This window comes from Lithobates pipiens, unplaced genomic scaffold (assembly GCF_037356315.1).
Source record: "Lithobates pipiens isolate NorthernLeopardFrog02 unplaced genomic scaffold, aLitPip1_a1.2 Scaffold_22, whole genome shotgun sequence".
Classification (NCBI taxonomy): Eukaryota; Metazoa; Chordata; class Amphibia; order Anura; family Ranidae; genus Lithobates; species Lithobates pipiens.
In genome coordinates, this window is record NW_027507784.1 from 165325587 (window position 1) to 165347133 (window position 21547).

Consider the following 21547-nt stretch of genomic DNA (forward strand, 5'->3'; position numbering starts at 1 on the left):
AAATGGCAAGACTGAGCACAAGAAGACATAAGCTATTTTTTTTTTGCATCAGCAAGGGGTCTCTCAGGCAAAGATTTCAAAGCAGAGGGGGTTTCAAGATATGCTGTTCAAGCTTGTTTTTTTGAAGATTCACAAATAAAAAAAAGGCAATGTTGAGGACCGTAGATGCAGGGGTCAGCCAAGGAAACTTAACCACTTCAGTTCCGGACCAATAAACACCTTAAGGACCAGAGGTCTTTTTGCAATTTCGCACTGCGCTGCTTTAACTGGTAATTGCGCGGTCATGCAATATTGCACCCAAACGAAATTTGCGTCCTTTTCTTCCCACAAATAGAGCTTTCTTTTGATGGTATTTGATTGCCTCTGCGATTTTTTTTTTTTGCGATATAAATGAAAAAAGAGCGAAAATTTTGAAAAAAAAAGATATTTTCTTCTTTTTGTTATAAGAAAAATCGAATAAACTAAATTTTAGTCATACATTGAGGGCAAAATTTATTCAGCCACATGTCTTTAGTAAAAAAAATGTCAATAAGCGTATATTTTTTGGTTTGCGCAAAAGTTATAGCGTCTACAAACTAGAGTACATTTTCTGGAATTTACACAGCTTTTAATTTATGACTGCCGATCTCATTTCTTGAGGTGCTAAAATGGCAGGGCAGTACAAATCCCCCCCAAATGACCCCATTTTGGAAAGTAGACACCCCAAGGAAATTGCTGATGGGTATGTTGAGCCCATTGAATATTTATTTTTTTTGTCCTAAGGGATTGAATAATGACAAAAAAAAAAATAAAAAATTTTTTTTACAAAAAGTTGTCACTAAATGATATATTGCTCACACATGCCATGGTTATATGTGAAATGACACCCCAAAATACATTCTGCTGCTTCTCCCGAGTACGGGGATACCACATGTGTGGGACTTTTTGGGAGTCTAGTCGCGCACGGCACCCCGAAAACCAATCACCACCTTCAGGATTTCTAAGGGTGCAAATTTTTGATTTAACTCCTCACTACCTATCACAGTTTCGAAGGCCATAAAATGCCAAAATAGCACAAAACCCCCCCAAATGACCCCATTTTGGAAAGTAGACACCCCAAGCTATTTACTGAGAGGCATGTTGAGTCCATGGAATATTTTATATTTTGCCAAAAGTTGCGGGAATATTACAAACTTTTTTTTTTTTGCACAAAGTTGTCACTAAATGATATATTGCTCACACATGCTATGGGCAGAAGTCAAATTACACCCCAAAATAAATTCTGCTGCTTCTCCCGAGTACGGGGATACCACATGTGGGGGACTTTTTGGGAGCCTAGTTAACTAGCTACCTAGCGACACTAGCGACACTGATGCAGCGTTCAGAAAAATTATCGCTTAGTGACACTGGCAAAAGGGGGTGAAAGGGTTAACTAGCGGAAATCAGGGGGTTAAAACCATTATTGGGTAGTATATCGGGGTACCTAGCGCTATAAAAACCTGGCGGTGAACCTAAAAAAATAACTAGCTACCTAGCGACTGTAGCGACACTAATGCAGCGATCAGAAAAACGATCGCTTAGTGACACTGGCAAAAGGGGGTGAAAGGGTTAACTAGCGGCAATCAGGGGGTTAAAAACATTATTGGGTAGTATATCGGGGTACCTAGCGATATAAAAACCTGGCGGTGAACCTAAAAAAATAACTAGCTACCTAGCGACACATGCAGCGATCAGAAAAATGATCGCTTAGTGACACTGGCAAAAGGGGGTGAAAGGGTTAACTAGCGGCAATCAGGGGGTTAAAAACATTATTGGGTAGTATATCGGGGTACCTAGCGCTATAAAAACCTGGCGGTGAACCTAAAAAAATAACTAGCTACCTAGCGACTGTAGCGACACTAATGCAGCGATCAGAAAAACGATCGCTTAGTGACACTGGCAAAAGGGGGTGAAAGGGTTAACTAGCGGCAATCAGGGGGTTAAAAACATTATTGGGTAGTATATCGGGGTACCTAGCGATATAAAAACCTGGCGGTGAACCTAAAAAAATAACTAGCTACCTAGCGACACTAGCGACACATGCAGCGATCAGAAAAATGATCGCTTAGTGACACTGGCAAAAGGGGGTGAAAGGGTTAACTCTAGGGGCAATCAGGGGGTTAAATCTTTATTGGGGGGTGATAGGGGGCTACCCTGGACCTAACACTAACTGTCCTGACAGTTTTTACTGTCACAACTGACACTGAATGCATTGATCAGTAAAGAAATGATCAATGCAATCAGTGACACTGTGACTGGGGGGGAGGGGGGGCGATCGGGGGGGGGATCGGGGGGGGTTTGTGTGCCTGTGTGTACCTACATGTCAGTGTAGTGTTCGTGCAGACTTACTTTTACTCTTCTCCTCGTAGTCCGGTCAAAAAGACCGCCCCGAGGAGAATGACATCACTTCCTCCTTCCTGTGTAAACAATACACAGGGGAGGAAGCTTCTCATTGGCCAGGAGCGATCCAGAGGGGGTGGCCGAAAACGAACGGCCATCCCCTCATCACGGAGCGCTCCTGGACCGAATCGGACCGCCGTAACCAGCGGGAGGGGGTCCGATGGGACCCCCCACCCGCTGGAAGGCAATCACGTAGATGTACGTGATTCTGCCTGCCTGTGCCATTGTGCTGACGTACAATGGCAATACGGCGGTCCTGAAGTGGTTAATGTAGCAGATGGAAGATGCGTCATGCTTCCCTTCAACATTGGAAAATGTCCAGCACTGTCAGCACAGAACTGGTGGAAATCAGTGGATCCCAGGTACACCCTTCTACAGGCCAGAAGTAGTTTTCATGGATTGTGGCCAAAAAGCCATACCTCCGATGTGGAAACAAAGCTAAGCAACTCAACTATGCATATGAACATTAACTCTGAGGTGCAGAAAAAAGTCCAGCAGGTGCTTTGGACTGAGGAGTCAAAAATTTAAATTATGTGGCTGTAGCTGGAGGCAGTTTGTTTATCAAAGAGCTGGAGAGCGGTACAATGAGTGGTGGAGTTTCCATGCATTTCTGCAAATGGACCAATGGTGTCCTCAGTGCTGAGAAATACAGGCAGATACTTATCCATCATGCCATACCATCAGGGAGGCATGTGATTGGCCCCAAATGTATTCTGCAGCAGGACAATGACCCCAAAAATACAGCCAATCTCATTAACTTCTTGCCGACTGCCTAATTGTAAATGTACATCATTACTTTGACGTTAAATACCAGGATTATGGTATCAGCTAGCCAACTTGGTATCATTTACAGCAGGCGGCTAGCTTTCAGATGGTCTCAGCGGTGGGTGCACCGCCTGATCGCTTTTATAGGGCCACGGAAGAGGTCTCCGCTTCCTAGTGTTTCCTGAGCTTACCGGACCTGTCGGTAACCCAGGAAACCATCCGGTGCGGCCAATCATCAGGCAGGAAGCCAAGTGAGGGCAAGATAGCCCTTACTCTGCTCTATGCCCTTGGAGGACCGGAGCGACGTCTGACGTCACTTCCGCCTCTCAGCCTTAAAGGGTTGGTTTTTTTTTTCATTTCTTATTTAAGTGATATGCCCTGTGTCGGCACATGTAGGGGAGGGGCCAAGGACAGTGGAGGAGCTTGGATACATGCTTGTTTGTACAAGCTGCTGACACATACAAGTTTGGAAGTAGTTTGGAGAGGAATCCTATGCTTAATGCTTTTATAGTTTGGTGTGCTGGAAGCACCTAAAATGTGTGAGTACCCTGATGTTATGTTTTCTAAATACATTTTTAAACTAGCGATAATGCACTATCCAGCCTCTTACTTGTTTTAAAATTGAGGACAACTTCTCTGGATTTTCCTGTAGGATCCTGCTGAGCCAGTTTCACTTAGAGCCCAGGAGTGGTTCAACTGCTTATGTGGACCAAACTTAAGTGTGCGGTCACACTGTTGGAGGTGAGCGCATTCACACGGGGGGGGGGGGGGAGCACGTGTGTGAAGTCACCCTCTTCTGATCAGGATTATCATTACTAATTGGTGTTCACCAGAGCTCCCAATGGTGGAGATGGATTTTGCTGCGTGTTAAGTACCAGGTCGGGGTCCTCAGGAGGTGAGCGAGCCAGGGTCGCGTAGCAGATATAGCAGGTAGAGATCAAGCATATGCATTGTCAGTAACAAGCCAAAGGTCAGTATTAAGAGGAAGCAAAGCTATGAACAGCAGCAGGAGTGACAAGAGAGAGCAGCTGGAGAGAGCATGATAATCTGGCAAACATGAAGCACAAAGGCATTGCTAAAATAGGAAGTTCATGAGAGGAGAAAAGTGTTCAAGGTTCAAAAGAAACCATTATAAAGGCAAGATTGCCTAGCACCATCTTCCCTAATATTACATAGGCTGCTTTCTTGAATAAAGGATAAGGAATCCTTACCACACTTTTGAATACTAGAGATTTTTTCTATAAGTGACAGTACAAAAGCAAGTATAATTCTTTAATAAGAAGAAAAGACATACCCGTGTGATACAAAACATTTTATTGAATAACAGGTCACATAACAATTGCAAGGATAAACCCGAACCATTTTTCAGGATATACAGGTTCTGACAAACATTACAGGTATATTGATTGGTACATGCATTAAACATCAGCATTAAAGTGGTTGTAAACCTTATGAAATTTGACCTAAGCACATCATATATCTGTAGTGTTTACTTATCTCTCTCCAAAGCTCTAAGTCATGTTTCTCTCTGGTGCTCTGTTCCTCTGTTATCAGCAGAGTCACTTCTTACAAGTTCTCCGACATATGAGATAACAGTGGCTGAAAATTTGTTTTTGGGAGGGAACATAGAAGTAGATTATTGGAGAGCTTGTCTATTCAGACTACAGCTCTGCATGTTCCTTCGTTCCTCTACCTAAGTTGAGAGGCCTTTCCTTCAATCAGCTCTCACACAGTGTAAGCCCAGACTCCCTACCCACTGTTGAAAGAGTAAGAAAGATTTCAAACACGATCTGCACTTTCCAAAGAGTGTATAAAGGGGAAGACTGCAGATATACAAGTAAAACTTATGTAGGAGGATTTGTTTTATCTCTGTGTATCATCTGAAGCTATTCACTTTACTGGGAACAGTGAGGGAAAAGTATTTGATCCCCCCTACTAATTTTGTAGGTTTGCCCACCGACAAAGAAATGCTCAGTCTATCATTTTAATGGTATGTTTATCTTAACAGTGAGAGACAGAATAACAACAAAAATATCAAGAAAAAGCATTTCAGAAAAGTTATAAATTGATTTGTGTTTAGTGAGTGAAATAAGTATTTGATCCCCTATCAATCAGCAAGCTTTCTGACTCCCAGGTGTCTTTACTGGTAACGAGCTGTGATCAGGAGCACGCTCTTAAAGTTAGTGCTCCTAATCTCAGCTTGTTACCAGTATAAAAGAGACCTGTTCACAGAAGCAATCAATCAGACTCCAATCTCTCCACCATAGCCAAGACCAAAGAGCTGTCCAAGGATGTCAGGGACAAGATTATAGACCTACACAAGGCTGAAATGGGCTATAAGACCACTGCCAAGCAGCTTAGTGAAAGGGTGACCACAGTTGGTGTAATTATTCGCATATGGAAAAAACACAAAATAACTGTCAATCAACGTTGGTCTGTGGCTCCATGCAAGATCTCACCTCATGGAGTTTCAGAGATCACGAGAACGGTGAGGAATCGGGCCAGAACTGCACGGGAGGATCTTGTCAATGGTCTCAAGGCAGCTGGGACCATAGTCACCAAGAAAACAATTGGTAACGCATGCCGTGAAGAACTGGCATTAGGGCATTAAAATGGGACGTGGATGGGTATTTTAGCATACCAAGGACCCAAAACACACGGCCAAGGCAACATAGGAGGGGCTCAAGAAGAAGCACGTTAAGGTCCTGGAGTGGCCTAGCCAGTCTCCAGGCCTTGATCCCATAGAACATACAGTGCCTTGCGAAAGTATTCGCCCCCCTTGAACTTTTCAACCTTTTGCCACATTTCAGGCTTCAAACATAAAGATATAAAATTTAAATTTTTTTGTGAAGAATCACCAACAAGTGGGACACAATTGTGAAGTGGAACGAAATCTATTGGATATTTTAAACTTTTTAGCAAATAAAAAACTGAAAAGTGGTGCGTGCAAAATTATTCGGCCCCTTTACTTTCAGTGCAGCAAACTCACTCCAGAAGTTCAGCGAGGATCTCTGAATGATCCAATGTTGTCCTAAATGACTGATGGTGATAAATAGAATCCACTTGTGTGTAATCAAGTCTCTGTATAAATGCACCTGCTCTGTGATAGTCTCAGGGTTCTGTTGAAAGCGCAGAGAGTATCATGAAGACCAAGGAACACACCAGGCAGGTCCGTATTACTGTTGTGGAGAAGTTTAAAGCCGGATTTGGATAAAAAAAGATTTCCCAAGCTTTAAACATCCCAAGGAGCACTGTACAAGCGATCATTTTGAAATGGAAGGAGTATCAGACCACTGCAAATATACCAAGACCTGGCCGTCCCTCTAAACTTTCATCTCAGACAAGGAGAAGACTGATCAGAGATGCAGCCAAGAGGCCCATGATCACTCTGGATGAACTGCAGAGAACTACAGCTGAGGTGGGAGAGTCTGTCCATAGGACAACAATCAGTCGTACACTGCACAAATCTGGCCTTTATGGAAGAGTGGCAAGAAGAAAGCCATTTCTCAAAGATATCCATAAAAAAAGTTTGCCACAAGCCACCTGGGAGACACACCAAACATGTGGAAGAAGGTGCTCTGGTCAGATGAAACCAAAATCGAACTTTTTGCCCACAATGCAAAACGATATGTTTGGCGTAAAAGCAACACAGCTCATCACCCTTAACACACCATCCCCACTGTCAAACATGGTGGTGGCAGCATCATGGTTTGGGCCTGCTTTTCTTCAGCAGGGACAGGGAAGATGGTTAAAATTGAGGGGAAGATGGATGCAGCCAAATACAGGACCATTCTGGATGAAAACCTGTTGGAGTCTGCAAAAGACCTGAAACTGGGACGGAGATTTATCTTCCAACAAGACAATGATCCCAAACATACAGCAAAATCTACAAAGGTATGGTTTACAAATAAACGTATCCAGGTGTTAGAATGGCCAAGTCAAAGTCCAGGCCTGAATCCAATCAAGAATCTGTGGAAAGAGCTGAAAACTGCTGTTCACAAACGCTCTCCATCCAACCTCACTGAGCTCGAGCTGTTTTGCAAGGAAGAATGGGCAAGAATTTTAGTCTCTCGATGTACAAAACTGATAGAGACATACCCCAAGCGACTTGCAGCTGTAATGGCAGTAAAAGGTGGCTCTACAAAGTATTAACGCAAGGGGGCCGAATAATTTTGCACGCCCCACTTTTCATTTTTTTATTAGTTAAAAAAGTTTCAAAAATCCAATAGATTTCGTTCCACTTCACAATTGTGTCCCACTTGTTGGTGATTCTTCACAAAAAATAAAAATGTTTATATCTTTATGTTTGAAGCCTGAAATGTGGCAAAAGGTTGAAAAGTTCAAGGGGGCCGAATATATTCACAAGGCACTGTATGTGGAGGGAGCTGAAGGTTCGTGTTACCAAACATCCACCTCAAAACCTTAATGACTTTTGAAAGGATCTGCAAAGAGGAGTGGGACAAAATCCCTTCTGAGATGTGTGCAAACCTGGTGGCCAACTACAAGACATGTCTGACCTCTGTGAATACCAACAAGGGTTTTGCCACCAAGTACTAAGTCATGTTTTGTGAAGCAGTCAAATACTTATTTCACTCATTAAAATGTAAATCAATTTATAACTTTTTTTTAAATATGTCTCTCACTGTAAAAATAAACCGATCATTAAAATGATAGACTGATCATTAATTTGTCAGTGGGCAAACGTACAAAATCAGCAGGAGATCAAATTCTTTTTTTTCCCTCACTGTATATGTAAGGGTTCACATCCACTTTAATACTTAAAAGGATATGGTGAAATAACTGTAGAACCTGAACTGCTAACTATATTTTAGTTTGAATGTAACGGTTATACAAGTAAAAATTATCTGATTTAACCACTTCACCCCTGGAAGGTTTTACCCCCTTAATGACCAGGACTTTTTTTGCGATACGGCACTGCATTACTTTAACTGACAATTGTGTGGCTGTGTGACGCTGTACCCAAATAAGAATGATGTCATTTTTTTCCCATAAATGGAGCTCTTTTTTAGTGGTATTTTATCACCTCTGCATTTTTTGTTTTTTTTTGCGCTATAAACAACAAGAGTGACCGTTTAAAAAAAAAATTATATATTTCACTTTCTGCTATGAAACATATCCAATAAAAAAAAACAATTTTCGTCATCAATTCAGGCTGGTATGTATTCTGCTACATATTTTTGGTAAAAAAAATCCCCAATAAGCGTATATTGATTGGTTTGCACAAATGTTATTGCATCTACAGCAGGGGTCTCAAACTGGTGGCCCTCCAGCTGTTACAAAACTACAAGTCCCATCATGCCTCTGCCTGTGAGAGTCATGCTTGCAACTGTCAGCTTTGCAATGCCTCATGGGACTTGTAGATTTGCAACAGCTGGAGGGCCATCAGTTTGAGACCCCTGATCTACAAGCTATAGGATAGATTTCTGTATTTTTTTTATTTTTTATTTTTTTTACTAGTAATGGCAGCAATCAGCGATTTTTAGCTGAACTGCGACATTGCAGTGGACAAATCTGTCAATTTTTGGGGACCAGCGACACTAATACAGTGATCAGTGCTAAAAAAAAGAACTTTAACTGTACTAATAACACTGGCAGGGAAGGGGTTAACATTGGGTGATTAGAGGGTTAACTGTGTTCCCTATAAATGCTTTTTTCTATGTGGGGGTTGCTCTGACTGGGTGAAGACAGAGATCGCTGTTCCTGCATAGCATTGGGCCCGTCGGACCCACTTATTGGCTCTCCCTCTGTCCAATCGGCATGTGATTGGGTCTCCGGCAGCCCATGTGTGCCCCCTAGAAATCACAGGTATGTGATTTTGTGCAATAGAGCCACTTTTCCGCAGTACATGTACATTACGCAGTCGACAAGTGGTTACAAAAAAAAAAACTACCATTGCATGATGATACATCATAGTAGCCCAGTTGTGCAAGTCCACCACTTGGTGTTTTGTTGATACTTTTTCAAAATTATAATATTTTTTTTTTATTTGCCTGTAAATTCCATAACTTGGAGTATAGTACAGCAGCAGTCCCTGGGTTTTTTGGTGTCAGACTATATTTCTGGGGTGGTGGCTTGGGCAGGCAATTGGACATTCATGAAGTCTGTTCTTAGTCCCCCCTTCACACCACAACCCACCACTACAATGTCTACGGTCCCCCTTTACATCCCAGTTTCCCCTTTAAAGCAGCCCCACGGTGTCCATCACAGCCCCCCTTTACATTACAGTGCCCCTTTACATTAATGTTATGGGGGCTGCTCTGTAAAGGGGTATAGTAATTGTAACAAGGGCTGCACTGTAAATGGACACAGTGATTTAACTGGGACTGCACAGTAAAGGGGCACTGTGATGTAACAAGGACTGCACATTAAAAGGACTACTGTGATATAAAGGGGGCTGCACTGTAATGGGTCATTGTAATGATTGCAGTACCCCTTTACACTGCAGTCTCCTTTATATCACACCCCCTCCCCCCATCACAGTGCCCCTTGTAATCACAGCCCCCCCCCCCCCCCCCCCCCGTCACAGTGCCCCTTGAAGTCATGCCTCTTTCCCCCCCTTTCCTCTCTCACTGCCTCACTGGCACAGTAGAGACAGATTCAGAAATGTGTCTTCTCCCGGGTCTCTCCCCCGCCGCCGATTATTAACTTGTCAGCAGGGCAGGGGGTGGGAGGAGCTGCAGGATCTGGACTGAATGCGGAGCTGCCACAACGTATGTTAACAAGCGGGTGATTACCTGCTTGTTAATATGAAAGTGTCTGCCCTGCTAACAGGTTAACATTGGTGGGGGGGGTACCTGGAAGAAGATGCATGGGCTTAGTGAAACGGCCACACAGCTGAGCAGCAATTGTGGTCTGTGATAGTCCTGTCGGACCGCGTTTTCCTCTCCCTCCTGCTGCGTGGCCCATCCATCAACAGGCGATGGACCGGTGCTGGTCCGCTGCCCGGGGGTTGGGAACCCCTGCAATAGAGGACACAGGGCACTCTCCCCCCATTCTTTGGTTTACTCTCCATTGCTTGCAAATGGAAGAGTGGAGTGGGTTATAGGGGGCCTGCCCTCTAAAGCTTTGCCAGTGCCCAGTCACCTAATGTACATGCGTATAATTGGTGTAATGAATATTTTGCCTGTGTCCTGTATTGTACTACAAGATATGGTATTTACAGATAAGTCAAATTTCCTCTTTCTGGCCTTTAAAATGCCCTCCAATGGACAGTAGAGTGTTGTCTTTCTGAACATCTTTAGTAGTAAAAACATGAAGAAACTAAAAAAATAATGACAAATTATATTATTAACTAAACTAGAAATATTTAAATCCTTCTCATTTTCAGGCATCTAGAGACCTGGTCTGCTTTCTTCAACTAGATCATGTTAATGTTTACTATGGTCAGGAGTATCGCAGCAAATACAAGGCACCCACAGACTACTGCCTGGTGTTAAAGGTAAGCCATTAGTCTTAAACGACTGAAATGTTTTGAAGAGAGCTTTACAATGCATTCCTCCTGCCCTTTGTGGCATATACAACCTAAAGTATTAGGCAGGAATGAGTATATTCAACTTGCAGGCTCTGGAAATGTATTTGCTCACTTTGGATGATGGGATGATGCAAGGCCTGGCTCTAGAATTCAGACCTGGCTTTATGACATGAAACGGGATGCAGTGAAATTTTTTTGGGAGTAAACTCACGAGCTAGAGCTGAGTTGTAGGAGATGAACTCCACAGATTGGAGCTGATATATTGCAGGTCTTCCCATCAGTGCTACCTCACATGAAATTCATACATTTAAAATTGCGTAAAAGGTAGTATGCAGTTAATTTTGAAATGACAAATCAACGGCATTTCAAAAAATGTCTGAATAACCGGAATAAAATGTTTTAATACTTTTCTATTTTCAGAATTTTCTATTATGAACCTTTTAATGCATGTTTTTGGAAACAACACCTCCATTTCTACAGCTTATGTACTTAGTGTCTCGAAAAAGTATTCATACCCCTTGAAGTTTTCCAAATTTTTTTTCATGTTACAACTAAAAGCGTGAATGGATTTTATGTTTATAGACCAACACAAAGTGGCACATAATTGTGACGTTAAAGGAAAATGATAATGGATAAATGGTTTTCAATTTTTTTCCAAATCTCTGAAGTGTGGCATGCATTTGTATTCAGCCCCCCAAGTTTTGAACATCTCACGGAGCACTGTTCAATCCATCATCCAAAAATGGGTATTGGGATGGCACAACTGCAAACCTACCAAGACATGGCCATCCACCTCAACTAACAGGCTGTGCAAGGAGATCCACAGCTCAGGTGGGAGAATCTGTCCACAGGACAACTACTACCCTGTTTCCCCGATAGTAAGACACCCCCGATTGTAAGACGTATCGGGAGTTTCAGAGGGGTCGGCTAATATAAGCCGTACCCCGAAAGTAAGACATATGTCTTACTTTCGGGGAAACACGGGGGTATTGCCGCCTCCCTCTCATCTAGCTGTGCGCCGCCTCCTGCCCACGTCCGCACCGTCCCCCTCTCCATACGTCGCCGCGTCTGCCATTTCCCTCTGATCTTAATGAGCGCCGCCTCCTACCCACGCCTGAGCCGTCCCCCTCTCCATACGTCACCGCGCCGTCCCCTGCACTTGTCACTGCCGCCTCCTGCTTAAAATACGGTAATGCACACAGTATTAATCATACATCAGTAAAACATACACACTGGCATACTGGGGTATCATCTGCTGTATGTAACTCAGTGGGTATCAGCAGGTGTCACACTGGATCAAATACAGCAGGTGGTACTGTATCACACATACATCTGTTTTATCTTCCAGTATTCCACTGTTCATTCTTACCATTTTTCATTGTTTTACATGTTATGCAATGTTGTAACAAGACATTCTTGGCACTTCCTTTTATAAAACTGTTTTGTGGTGAATACAATACTGTTCAGGTTGTTAATAAATGTTAATTTTATGGTTAAAACAAAAAATTCGACAATTTTTTTCCAATATAAGACATACCCCGAAAGTAAGACATAGTGGGGCTTTTGGGGATAAAAAGAAAGTAAGACACTGTCTTACTTTCGGGGAAACGCGGTAGTTGTGCACTCCACAAATCTGACCTTGTATTGAAGAGTAGCAAGAAGAAAGCCATTGTTGAAAGAAAGCCACAAGAAGTCCAATTTGCAGTTTACGAGGTTGAGGACACAGCAAACATGTGGAAGAAGGTGATCTGGTCAGATGAGACCAAAATTTTACTTTTTGGCCTAAAAGCAAAACTATGTATGGTGGAAAACGAACACTGCACATCACCCTGAACACGCATCCCCATAATGAAATATGATGGTGGCAGTATCACGTTGTGGGGATGTTTGTCTTCAGCAGGGACAGGGGAGCTGGTCAGAGTTGATGGGAAGATGAATGGAGCCAAATCCAGGGCAATTTTAAAAGAAAACTTGTTTGAGTCATCAAAAGACTTGAGACTGGGGTGGAGGTTCACATTCCAGTGGGACAACGACCTTAACCACTTGACATACGCCCCCCCATAAATAACAACAGGGTGGCTCTTGTTCTGGGTGGACATCATATGACGGTGCCCAGAAAAGCCACTCTTGCATGCCCGCAGGGGACCAAAGCGCACCCATCGCGGTTGCGCCGTGTTGCTAGGACACGGCGCGACCCCGATCTCTGTAAAGGGCCACGTCTCTTTAACCATGGGATCGGCTGTGTCCAATCACAGCTGGTCATATGTAAACACGGAGATGCCGGTAATCGTCTCTCCTCGCCTCACACTGACAGTGAGACAGAGTGTGAAGAGAGGAGAGCTGATCAGCTTCATGTAATCGGGGCAGTGAGTGCCCAACAGTGGCAGCAAACATTGCCCACAACTGTAAGCAATCAGTACCCATTAGTGATGCTAGTCAGTGCTGGCTATCACTGCTGCCCACCACTGCTGCCAATCAATACCTATCACTTCTGCCCATCAGTGCCACCCACCAGTTCCCACAAGTACCACCTATCTTTGCTTATCAGTGCCCATAAGTGCAACATATTTGTGCCTTCTCATCAGTGCCCATATGTGCCGCCTCATCAGCGCCCATCAGTGAAGGTGGAAATTTACGTAAATTTTGTAAATAAGATTTTTTTTTTAGGAAAAAAAACCCAGTGATTAAATATTACTACAAGAAAGCTCTATTTGTGTGAAGAAAATGATAAAAAATGTCACATGGTTACAGTGTAGCATGACCACGCAGTTGTCATTCAAAGTATGACAGTGCTGAAAAATTACTTGGGCAGGAAGGGGGTGTAAGTGCCCTGTATTGAAGTGGTTAAAGAAACAGCCAGAGCTACAATGGAATGGTTTAGATCAAATCATATTCATGTGTTAGAATGGCCCAGCCAAACTCCAGACCTAAATCCAATTGGGAATCTGTGGAAAGGCTTGAAAATTGCTGTTCACTGACGCTCTCCAACCAATCTTACTGAGCTTGAAATACCTTATCTCACAAAAATGAGTATACCCCTCACATTTTTGTAAGTATTTTAAATATCTTTTCATGTGACAAACTGAAGAAATGACACTTTGCTACAATGTAGTGAGTGTACAGCTTGTATAACAGTGCAAATTTGTTGTCCCCTCAAAATAACTTGACATACACATTAATGTCTAATCAACTGGCAAAATGTCCAAATTGGGCCCAATTAGCCATTTTCGCTCCCCAGTGTCATGTGATTTGTTAGTGTTGCAAAGTCGCAGGTGTGTTTTAAATTTGGTGGTATCACTCTCACTCTCTCATACTGGTCACTGGAAGCACCTCATGGCAAAGAACGCTGAGGATCTGAAAAAAATAATTGTTGCTCTACATAAAGATGGCCTGAGCTATAAGAAGACTGTCAAGACCCTGAAATTGAGCTGCAGCACGGTGGCCAAGACCATACAGTGGTTTAACAAGTCAGGTTCCACTCAGAACAGGCCTCGCCATGGTCGACCAAAAAAGTTGAGTGCAAGTGCTCAGCGTCATATCTAGAGGTTGTCTTTGGGAAATAGATGTATGAGTGCTGACAGCATTGCTGCAGAGGTTGAAGAGGTAGGGGGTCAGCCTGTCAGTGCTCAGACCATACGTCGCACACTGCATCAAATTGGCACTGGGGAGCTACAGTTCATTTAGGGAACCATGAATGCCAACATATGCTGTGACATATGCATGATCCCCACCCTTCAGAAGACTGGGTCGCAATGCAGTATTCCAACATAACGACCCCAAACACACCTCCAAGATGACCACTGCCTTGCTAAAGAATCTGAGGGTAAAGGTGATGGACTGGCCAAGCATGTCTTCAGACCTAAACTGTATTGAGCATCTGTGGGGCATCCTCAAATGGAAGGTGGAGGAGCGCAAGAGCTCTAACATCCACCAGCACAGTGATGTCGTCCTGGAGGAGTGGAAGGCCCAAGAGGGTTAAGGCAGTACTGGAAAATAATGATAGCTACACAAAATATTGACACTTTGGGCCCAATTTGGACATTTTCACTTAGGGGTGTACTCGCTTTTGTTGCCATCGGTTTAGACATTAATGGCTGTGTGTTGAGTTATTTTGAGGGGACAGCAAATTGACATTGTTATATAAGCTCTACGCTCACTACTTTACATTGTAGTAAAGTGTAATTTCTTCAGTGTTGTCACATGAGAAGATATAATATATTTACAAAAATGTGAGGGGTGTACTCACTTTTGTAAGATACTGTATTTTCCCAAGAAGAACAAGAACAATATCACTTTCTAGATGTGCAAAGCTGGTATAAACATACCCAATAAAAAAAATGGAAACCATTTATCATTTTCCTTCCACTTTACAATTATGTGCCATTTTGTGTTGGTCTATCACATAAAATCCTAATAAAATACATTTACGTTTTTGGTTGTAACATGACAAAATGTCGAAAATTTAAAGGGGTAAGAATACTTTTTCAAGGCACTGTACCTTCATAACACCACCATTCCTAATGCTTAACTACTGCTTTCATAACTATACTATTTCTACTGTTTACCATTATAATTCTATAATTTCTGCTGTTCTATTTAACCTTCATAACTTCACCATTTGTACTGTTTATCTAATTACTTTTAGGGTTCATATACATGGGCTTTTACAGGCATTTTTTTCACTTAAGTTTTACTAAACCCACAACAGTAAAATCAGTCTGTATATGCAGTAAAGCATACTTGTTATACTCACGGTGGAACCTAAAGAATTAATCCTGTGCATTGTGTAAAAAGGCTTTGTTCCTGACCTTCTTTCACAATCCCCAATCTATCTCCTGATAGTACAGAGCCTTGGAGGCACGCTGGTCATGCTCAGTTTGGTGTGTATTGCCAGAGAGGAGTTTTTTTTTTGTTTTTTTTTGGGAGGGTGCATGTGATCAGCACAGGGCCAATCTGCACTATCCAGACATAAAGTCAGGGGTCATGCAGCCTCATAGGACAGTCAGAGGAGAATGAAATCTGCTCCTACAAGCTTAAACCAGTGGTCGACTGGACACGGATAGAAGTAGTCACAAGACTGCTATTTACTGCTGATGAGAAAAGGTATTTAGCAGTTTATATTTACAAAAATTATTTCTATGTACTGTGGAAGACCAGATATAGTGAATCCATTTAGTAGGGTCCTGGGTTTAACACTTTAATGTAATTTCCCAGCCCTTTCCTGCACCTGGAGAGCCACATGTGCCATGTACAGCCTGCCATACAATGAAGGGCTATACTTGGCCATGCTTTTTTAATCACATACATGGCAGTTTACTTCCTGGGTGCAGGCAAGTGATAGGGAAATTATGCTAGGCATAAAATACCTGTAAAAGCCCTGTGTGCATGAATCCTTAAAACTCCACCTTGTCTACTGTTTATATACTTTCATGTGTGCAGTATCTGAAAATGGGGACGTAAAAAGGCAACGTTTTGTTATGCTTGTATATTATTCCTTATGATCCAAATATATCCCACTCTTTCAATAAAAGATGAATATGGCCAAGAACGTTTTTATTGAAGTATCAAAAATAAGTCCTTTATACTTTTTTTACATTTTTTTAATTGGCTAGAAAGCCCTTCCATGGACAGTATAGTATTGGCCGCCTGAGCTTTATCATGCTGGTACTGGAACTCGGCTACTGACAGTGCCAATCCTACTTCAAAATCATATGAAATGAGAATATTTCTGAATCATATGTTTACATTCACAGTTCATTTTTTATTTGTGTGTACCTGCACTGCCATCCAGTGGTCTGTTGCTAGTGTAACTTTTATTAGATTCCCTGGCATAAAGAAGTCTGTAGGGGTTTTAGAGCAATTGGTTTAATGTAAATATTATTTTGAATGTAATTTAAAATGTTTACACACGATAGAAATTTATAATACATATTTATATATTTTTCTAATTAGAATGCATTTGTTATAGCATTAGACTATACCTCAAAATGCTTTAAACTTACAGTTGGGATAGTCCTTACCCTTGATTCAACTTGCAAATACACACCTATTTCTGGTTTATTACACCCCTTTTGAGTACAAGAATCTAGATTGTACTGACAAGGATGGTTGAAAGATGCAATTTCTTGTTCTGAAACCTTGATGCTGTATATTTAGGGATTCATTCTGAGCTGTTGCAAGATTAAATGTACAGGTGCATCTAAAAAAAAATAGAATATCATCAAAAAGTTAATTTTTTTCAGTAATTCAATTTAAAAATTGAGTGATGTATTTCAAGCATTTCTTTTTCTTAATTTTGATGATTATGGCTTACAGGTAGTGAAATCTCAAAATTTTGTACCTAAGAAAAATAGAATATTACATTAAACCAATAAAAAAAAAGGATTATTAATACAGAAATGTTGGCTTACTGAAAAGTATGTCCATCTACAGTATAGTATGCCCTATACCGATACTTGAACCAGCAGGTGATATGGCTCCCCACTCTTCCTCCAGACTCTGGGACCTTGATTTCCAAATAAAATGCTAAATTTTCCACAGTCCATGATAATATGGGGAGCAATGTCATCTGCTGCTGTTGGTCCACCGGGTTTTATCAAGTCCAAAATCAGCACAGCCCTCTACCAGGAAATTCTAGAGCACTTTATGCTTTCCTCTGCTGACCAGCTTTATGGGGATGTTGATTTCATTTTCCAGCAGAACTTGGCACCTGCCCACACTGGCAAATGTATCAATACCTGGTTTAATGATCATGGTATCACTGTGCTTGATTGGCCAGCAAACTCGCCTGACCTAAACCCCATAGAGAATCTGTGGGATGTTGTCAAGAGGAAGAAGAGAGACACCAGACCCAACAATGCAGACAAGCTGAAGGCCGCTAACAAAGCAACCTGGGGTTCCATAACACCTCAGCAGTGCCACAGGCTGACCTCCTCCATGCCACGCCACATTGATGCGGTAATTCATGCAAAAAGAGCCCCGACCAAGTATTGGTATTGTGCATACTATACTGTACATGTAGATATGTTTCAGTAAGCCAACATTTCTGTATTAAAAATCTTTTTTTTGGGGGGGGGGGGGTTTATGTAATATTTTAACTTTCCTAGATACTGAATTTTTGGTTTTCACTATTAGCCATAAGCCCTAATCATCAAAAATTAAAAGAAATAAATGCTTGAAATATCTCACTGTGTGTAATGCATCTATATAAAGCATGTGTTTCACTTTTTAAATTGAATTACTGAAATAAATTCCCTTTTTTTTTGATGATATTCTATTTTTTTGAGATGTACCTTCTAATCAAATTGTGAATAGATTTTTAACACACATCAACCATTGATGCTTTTTTACTGTACAACTGAGCATCTAGAATGAAATATTGATGTGCATGTTCATTGTTTTACAGCATCCTCAAATTCAGAAAAAGTCCCAGTATATCAAGTATCTGTGCTGTGATGATGTCCGAACTTTACACCAGTGGGTTAATGGAATCCGCATAGCAAAGGTAATCTCTCTCGTATTCTTTTTCCGCCTATACAATAGGAACACATTCATCTTGCATGAGGCCAGGGGCCTTGGTGTTCAACACATTGTCTACATCTGGTTACTCAGTCTTGGTCTGTTTTGCTGTCACTGAAAGGAAGCGTGATCAGATTCCTTACTATGCATTCATTAGAAGTCTTGTCAACTGCCAGATCTAAGGATAAAATCAGACAAAAGTATCATCAAAAAGAGGCAGTATTGGTCATAATGGTGAACTGTCCAGGTCTGGACACGTTACTGCATAAAGGAGTATGCAGTGATCCAATGAACAATACCAGAAGGTTTTGATATTGATCCAGTGATGCTGTAATGAGTTTTCTTCCAAAAAAGAAAAACACACCCTATAGAAACCAGGCAACGGATCAAATAAAGTAGCTGAAGTCTGGTATACAAAAAAACTGCATAGGGAGTTCCTGCCTATCTTCTAGAGTGTTTCAGTTCCAAGTCAGTAGGTGTTTATTGACTTCTGGCACATGTACATGTACAAATGCTCTTCTTCTTGTGGGATTTAGACAGCCTTACAAGTGTCTCTATGCTCTACGCTATGTTTTCAAATCTGACCTGGGAACATACTAGGTGCCTGTATACAAACTAAGCACAGAGTAGCACATGTTCTAACCGTGTTAGGAGAGAGTATGCAAACATAATAATAAACCTTTTATTTATACAGTGCTTAAGAATTATTGGATTATAGATTTCATAATCATACAGTACAGGACACAGGATTATTTAAATCATTTTGACCAAGTTACAGGTGCTGCTTTCGAGTGTTTGGATACTGGCAGAAAAAAGGCTGCAGGGACATCTCCCTATATCCACCCACTACACATTTATTCATACATACATACACAGACTCCCAGCTAGCCTCAGTTTTTCTTTAGTGTTTTCTCTCTTTCACCAGATGATTTCCTCCAATACGATGCCTTCATACATCTGCTTAGCCGTTGGGCCTTGGGGGCCTGGACTGCAAAGCCAAAATGGGGTTAAGTTCCCCTTATTCAAAATCGTTGTCTAGATATTGGTGCTGGTTAGGTGCTTAATAACTGTGTATGACATAATGAATAAAGTGCCCCCATCTTTTCTAGTATGGGAAGCAGCTCTACACTAATTATCAGGAGGCTTTGAAGAGGACAGAAGCCGCCTATGATTGGACATCCCTGTCTAGTTCCAGCATGAAATCTGGATCCAGCTCTTCCAGTTTACCAGGTAAGTCTTGACAGTTTTGAATTAAGCCAGGATCTTTTCCTTTAGAAAGGAACACAGCATTGTAAACCACGTCATTTACTTAGGTAAAAGAAGGGGACATACCCCGAAAGCTTGTCCTGAAAAATTGTACGTTAGTGCAAATAAAAAAAAGGACAGTAGGACAGAAGGGTCAACTTTAAATTATTGGATATTCTACATACTTCCCTTTATTTCTTCCATGTAATAATTAGTACCTTCCAGAATTATAAAGACTCATTTGAAGAAATATGTTTCAGCTTCATGGTAACGTTTGTGATACTTTCATTTAGTCATAATGTGCTACAGCTGAAATTATACCCTCACTACTGCCACCTCCTCTTTTTTTTTTTTTTTTATTGCTGAATGGTAATTTTCCATTGTGTGACTATGTTGCAACAGGGCAGCAGAAGCCCTGCAGCCAGCACTGGAAGTTACAGAGCACATTGTGGAGGGAGGCAGAGTAGGGGTCAGGACTCGGAGGAGGTGGATCAGGCAGAGAACATCTTCCTTCCTCACTCTTTCATCTTGCTGGCAAGAGAGAACACTGCCAACCTAGGGGGGAGAGACAGAGGGGAGTTTTGGGACTGGGCAGAAGGAGAGACTCTGCAGCTGTCCCTGCTGCTCCAAAGTTGAGACAGTTTGCAAGCAGGTGGAAATGATCCCCTGCAGCACTGCAGGGGGGATCCACAGGAGTCACAAGGCAGTACAGCCTGCTCTCCTACTTGGCAGGTGCATTGCCCCCCCCCCCCCCCCTTTTGACCAGGGATGGCTGTACTGCCTTATCAGTGGCCTTGATCTGTAGCCTAAAAGGTAATAACAATGCTGCATTGGAATTTCAGTGCAGCAGAGACTGTGTTAGTGCAGAAGCTCACTGGATTTATGGCAGTATCGGTTGCCAGACTTGGAGCACGATCAGGTAGAGGAGGGGAGAAGTTGGATAACCCTATATAAAGTCTGATATTGTGTGACATAGAGCACATATAGGGTTTAGACCCACAGCATAAACAGCGAATCAGAGGAGTGGGGGACCACGAAGGAAGGTGAGTATTAGTGTGTGAGGCAGGGGGTGCTGAACCTTAAAAAGAACTTGTCACTTTGCCCATCCGGAAGAGCATGACAGATCCTCTTTAATGCAAGATGGATTATGACTATTCATTTGCATAGATTTTTGAGCTGTCTAATAATAAAGCTCAGTGGAGTCTACATATTTGTTGGCAGCCAGTTAAAAGTGTACTAAATCACCATTAGAACAGAGGGAAGGCGTGAGTCAGTCAACAGCACGTGTAGCTTGATCTCCTCAGTATTTCTCTTTTGCAGCAAGATGAAAACTGTTGATCTTGCATGGCACTGGTCACCTTCTGGGTTTACAGGCAGTTAATCTAAATTGTTTATATTTAACACAACTTTTTATGGTTACCTGATTATATAAAATACAATTGGATATTTTATTTGTGGTCTTAACAGCAGAATATACAGTATATCTAATAAAATTACAATACTAGTTAATACCTTTTAATGCCTGTGTCAGGCCAAAGGAACTGTGGTACCGAGATCTGTTAAAGTGTTACTAAACCAGAACAGTAAAATCTCTCTGTATATGTAGCATAGCATGCTTGTTATACTCACTGTGGAACTTAAAGTGGAGGGCCACCCTGAAAAACAATAATACAAAAAAAATTTAGCAAAAAAATCTGAAAAAAAAAGATTTTTTTTTTAAACTTACCAGAAATGCCTGTTGCTAGGCATATCGTCTTAATCTGCCTCTTCCTCCTCCACGGTGATCTTCACTCTTCTCTCCTCTGTGCGGTGTCTTCTGGGTAATGGGGTGCTGTGTGTTCTGGGAACTGTGTGCCCCAGAACACAGCGCGCCCCATTCACAAAGTGCTGCGCGACTCGCGCATGCGCAGTAGGAAACGGGCAGTGAAGCCGCAAGGCTCCACTGCCTGTTTCCCTTAGTTGAAATGGTGGCGCCGGGAGCCGAGGGACGGGCCTGGACAGGTAAGTCTGCTTATTAAAAGTCAGCAGCTACAGTGTTTGCAGCTGCTGACTTTTAAAAAAAATTTTTTTAAAGCCAGCTCTCCTCTTTAAGGGGTTAATCCTCTGCAT

General features: G+C 42.0%; 1 protein-coding gene across 10 annotated transcripts in view; it reads left to right on the top strand.

The window, feature by feature from the left end:
- Positions 1–21547, top strand: part of RAPH1 (Ras association (RalGDS/AF-6) and pleckstrin homology domains 1) — a 257631-nt gene that overhangs the window by 229634 nt on the left and 6450 nt on the right. For all 10 annotated transcript variants that reach the window (XM_077448539.1, XM_077448530.1, XM_077448532.1 and 7 more), the window contains 3 exons: positions 10532–10642; positions 18081–18179; positions 19303–19423. In XM_077448539.1, coding sequence (XP_077304665.1) covers positions 10532–10642; positions 18081–18179; positions 19303–19423 — 331 coding nt within the window. The remainder of the gene's footprint in view (positions 1–10531; positions 10643–18080; positions 18180–19302; positions 19424–21547) is intronic.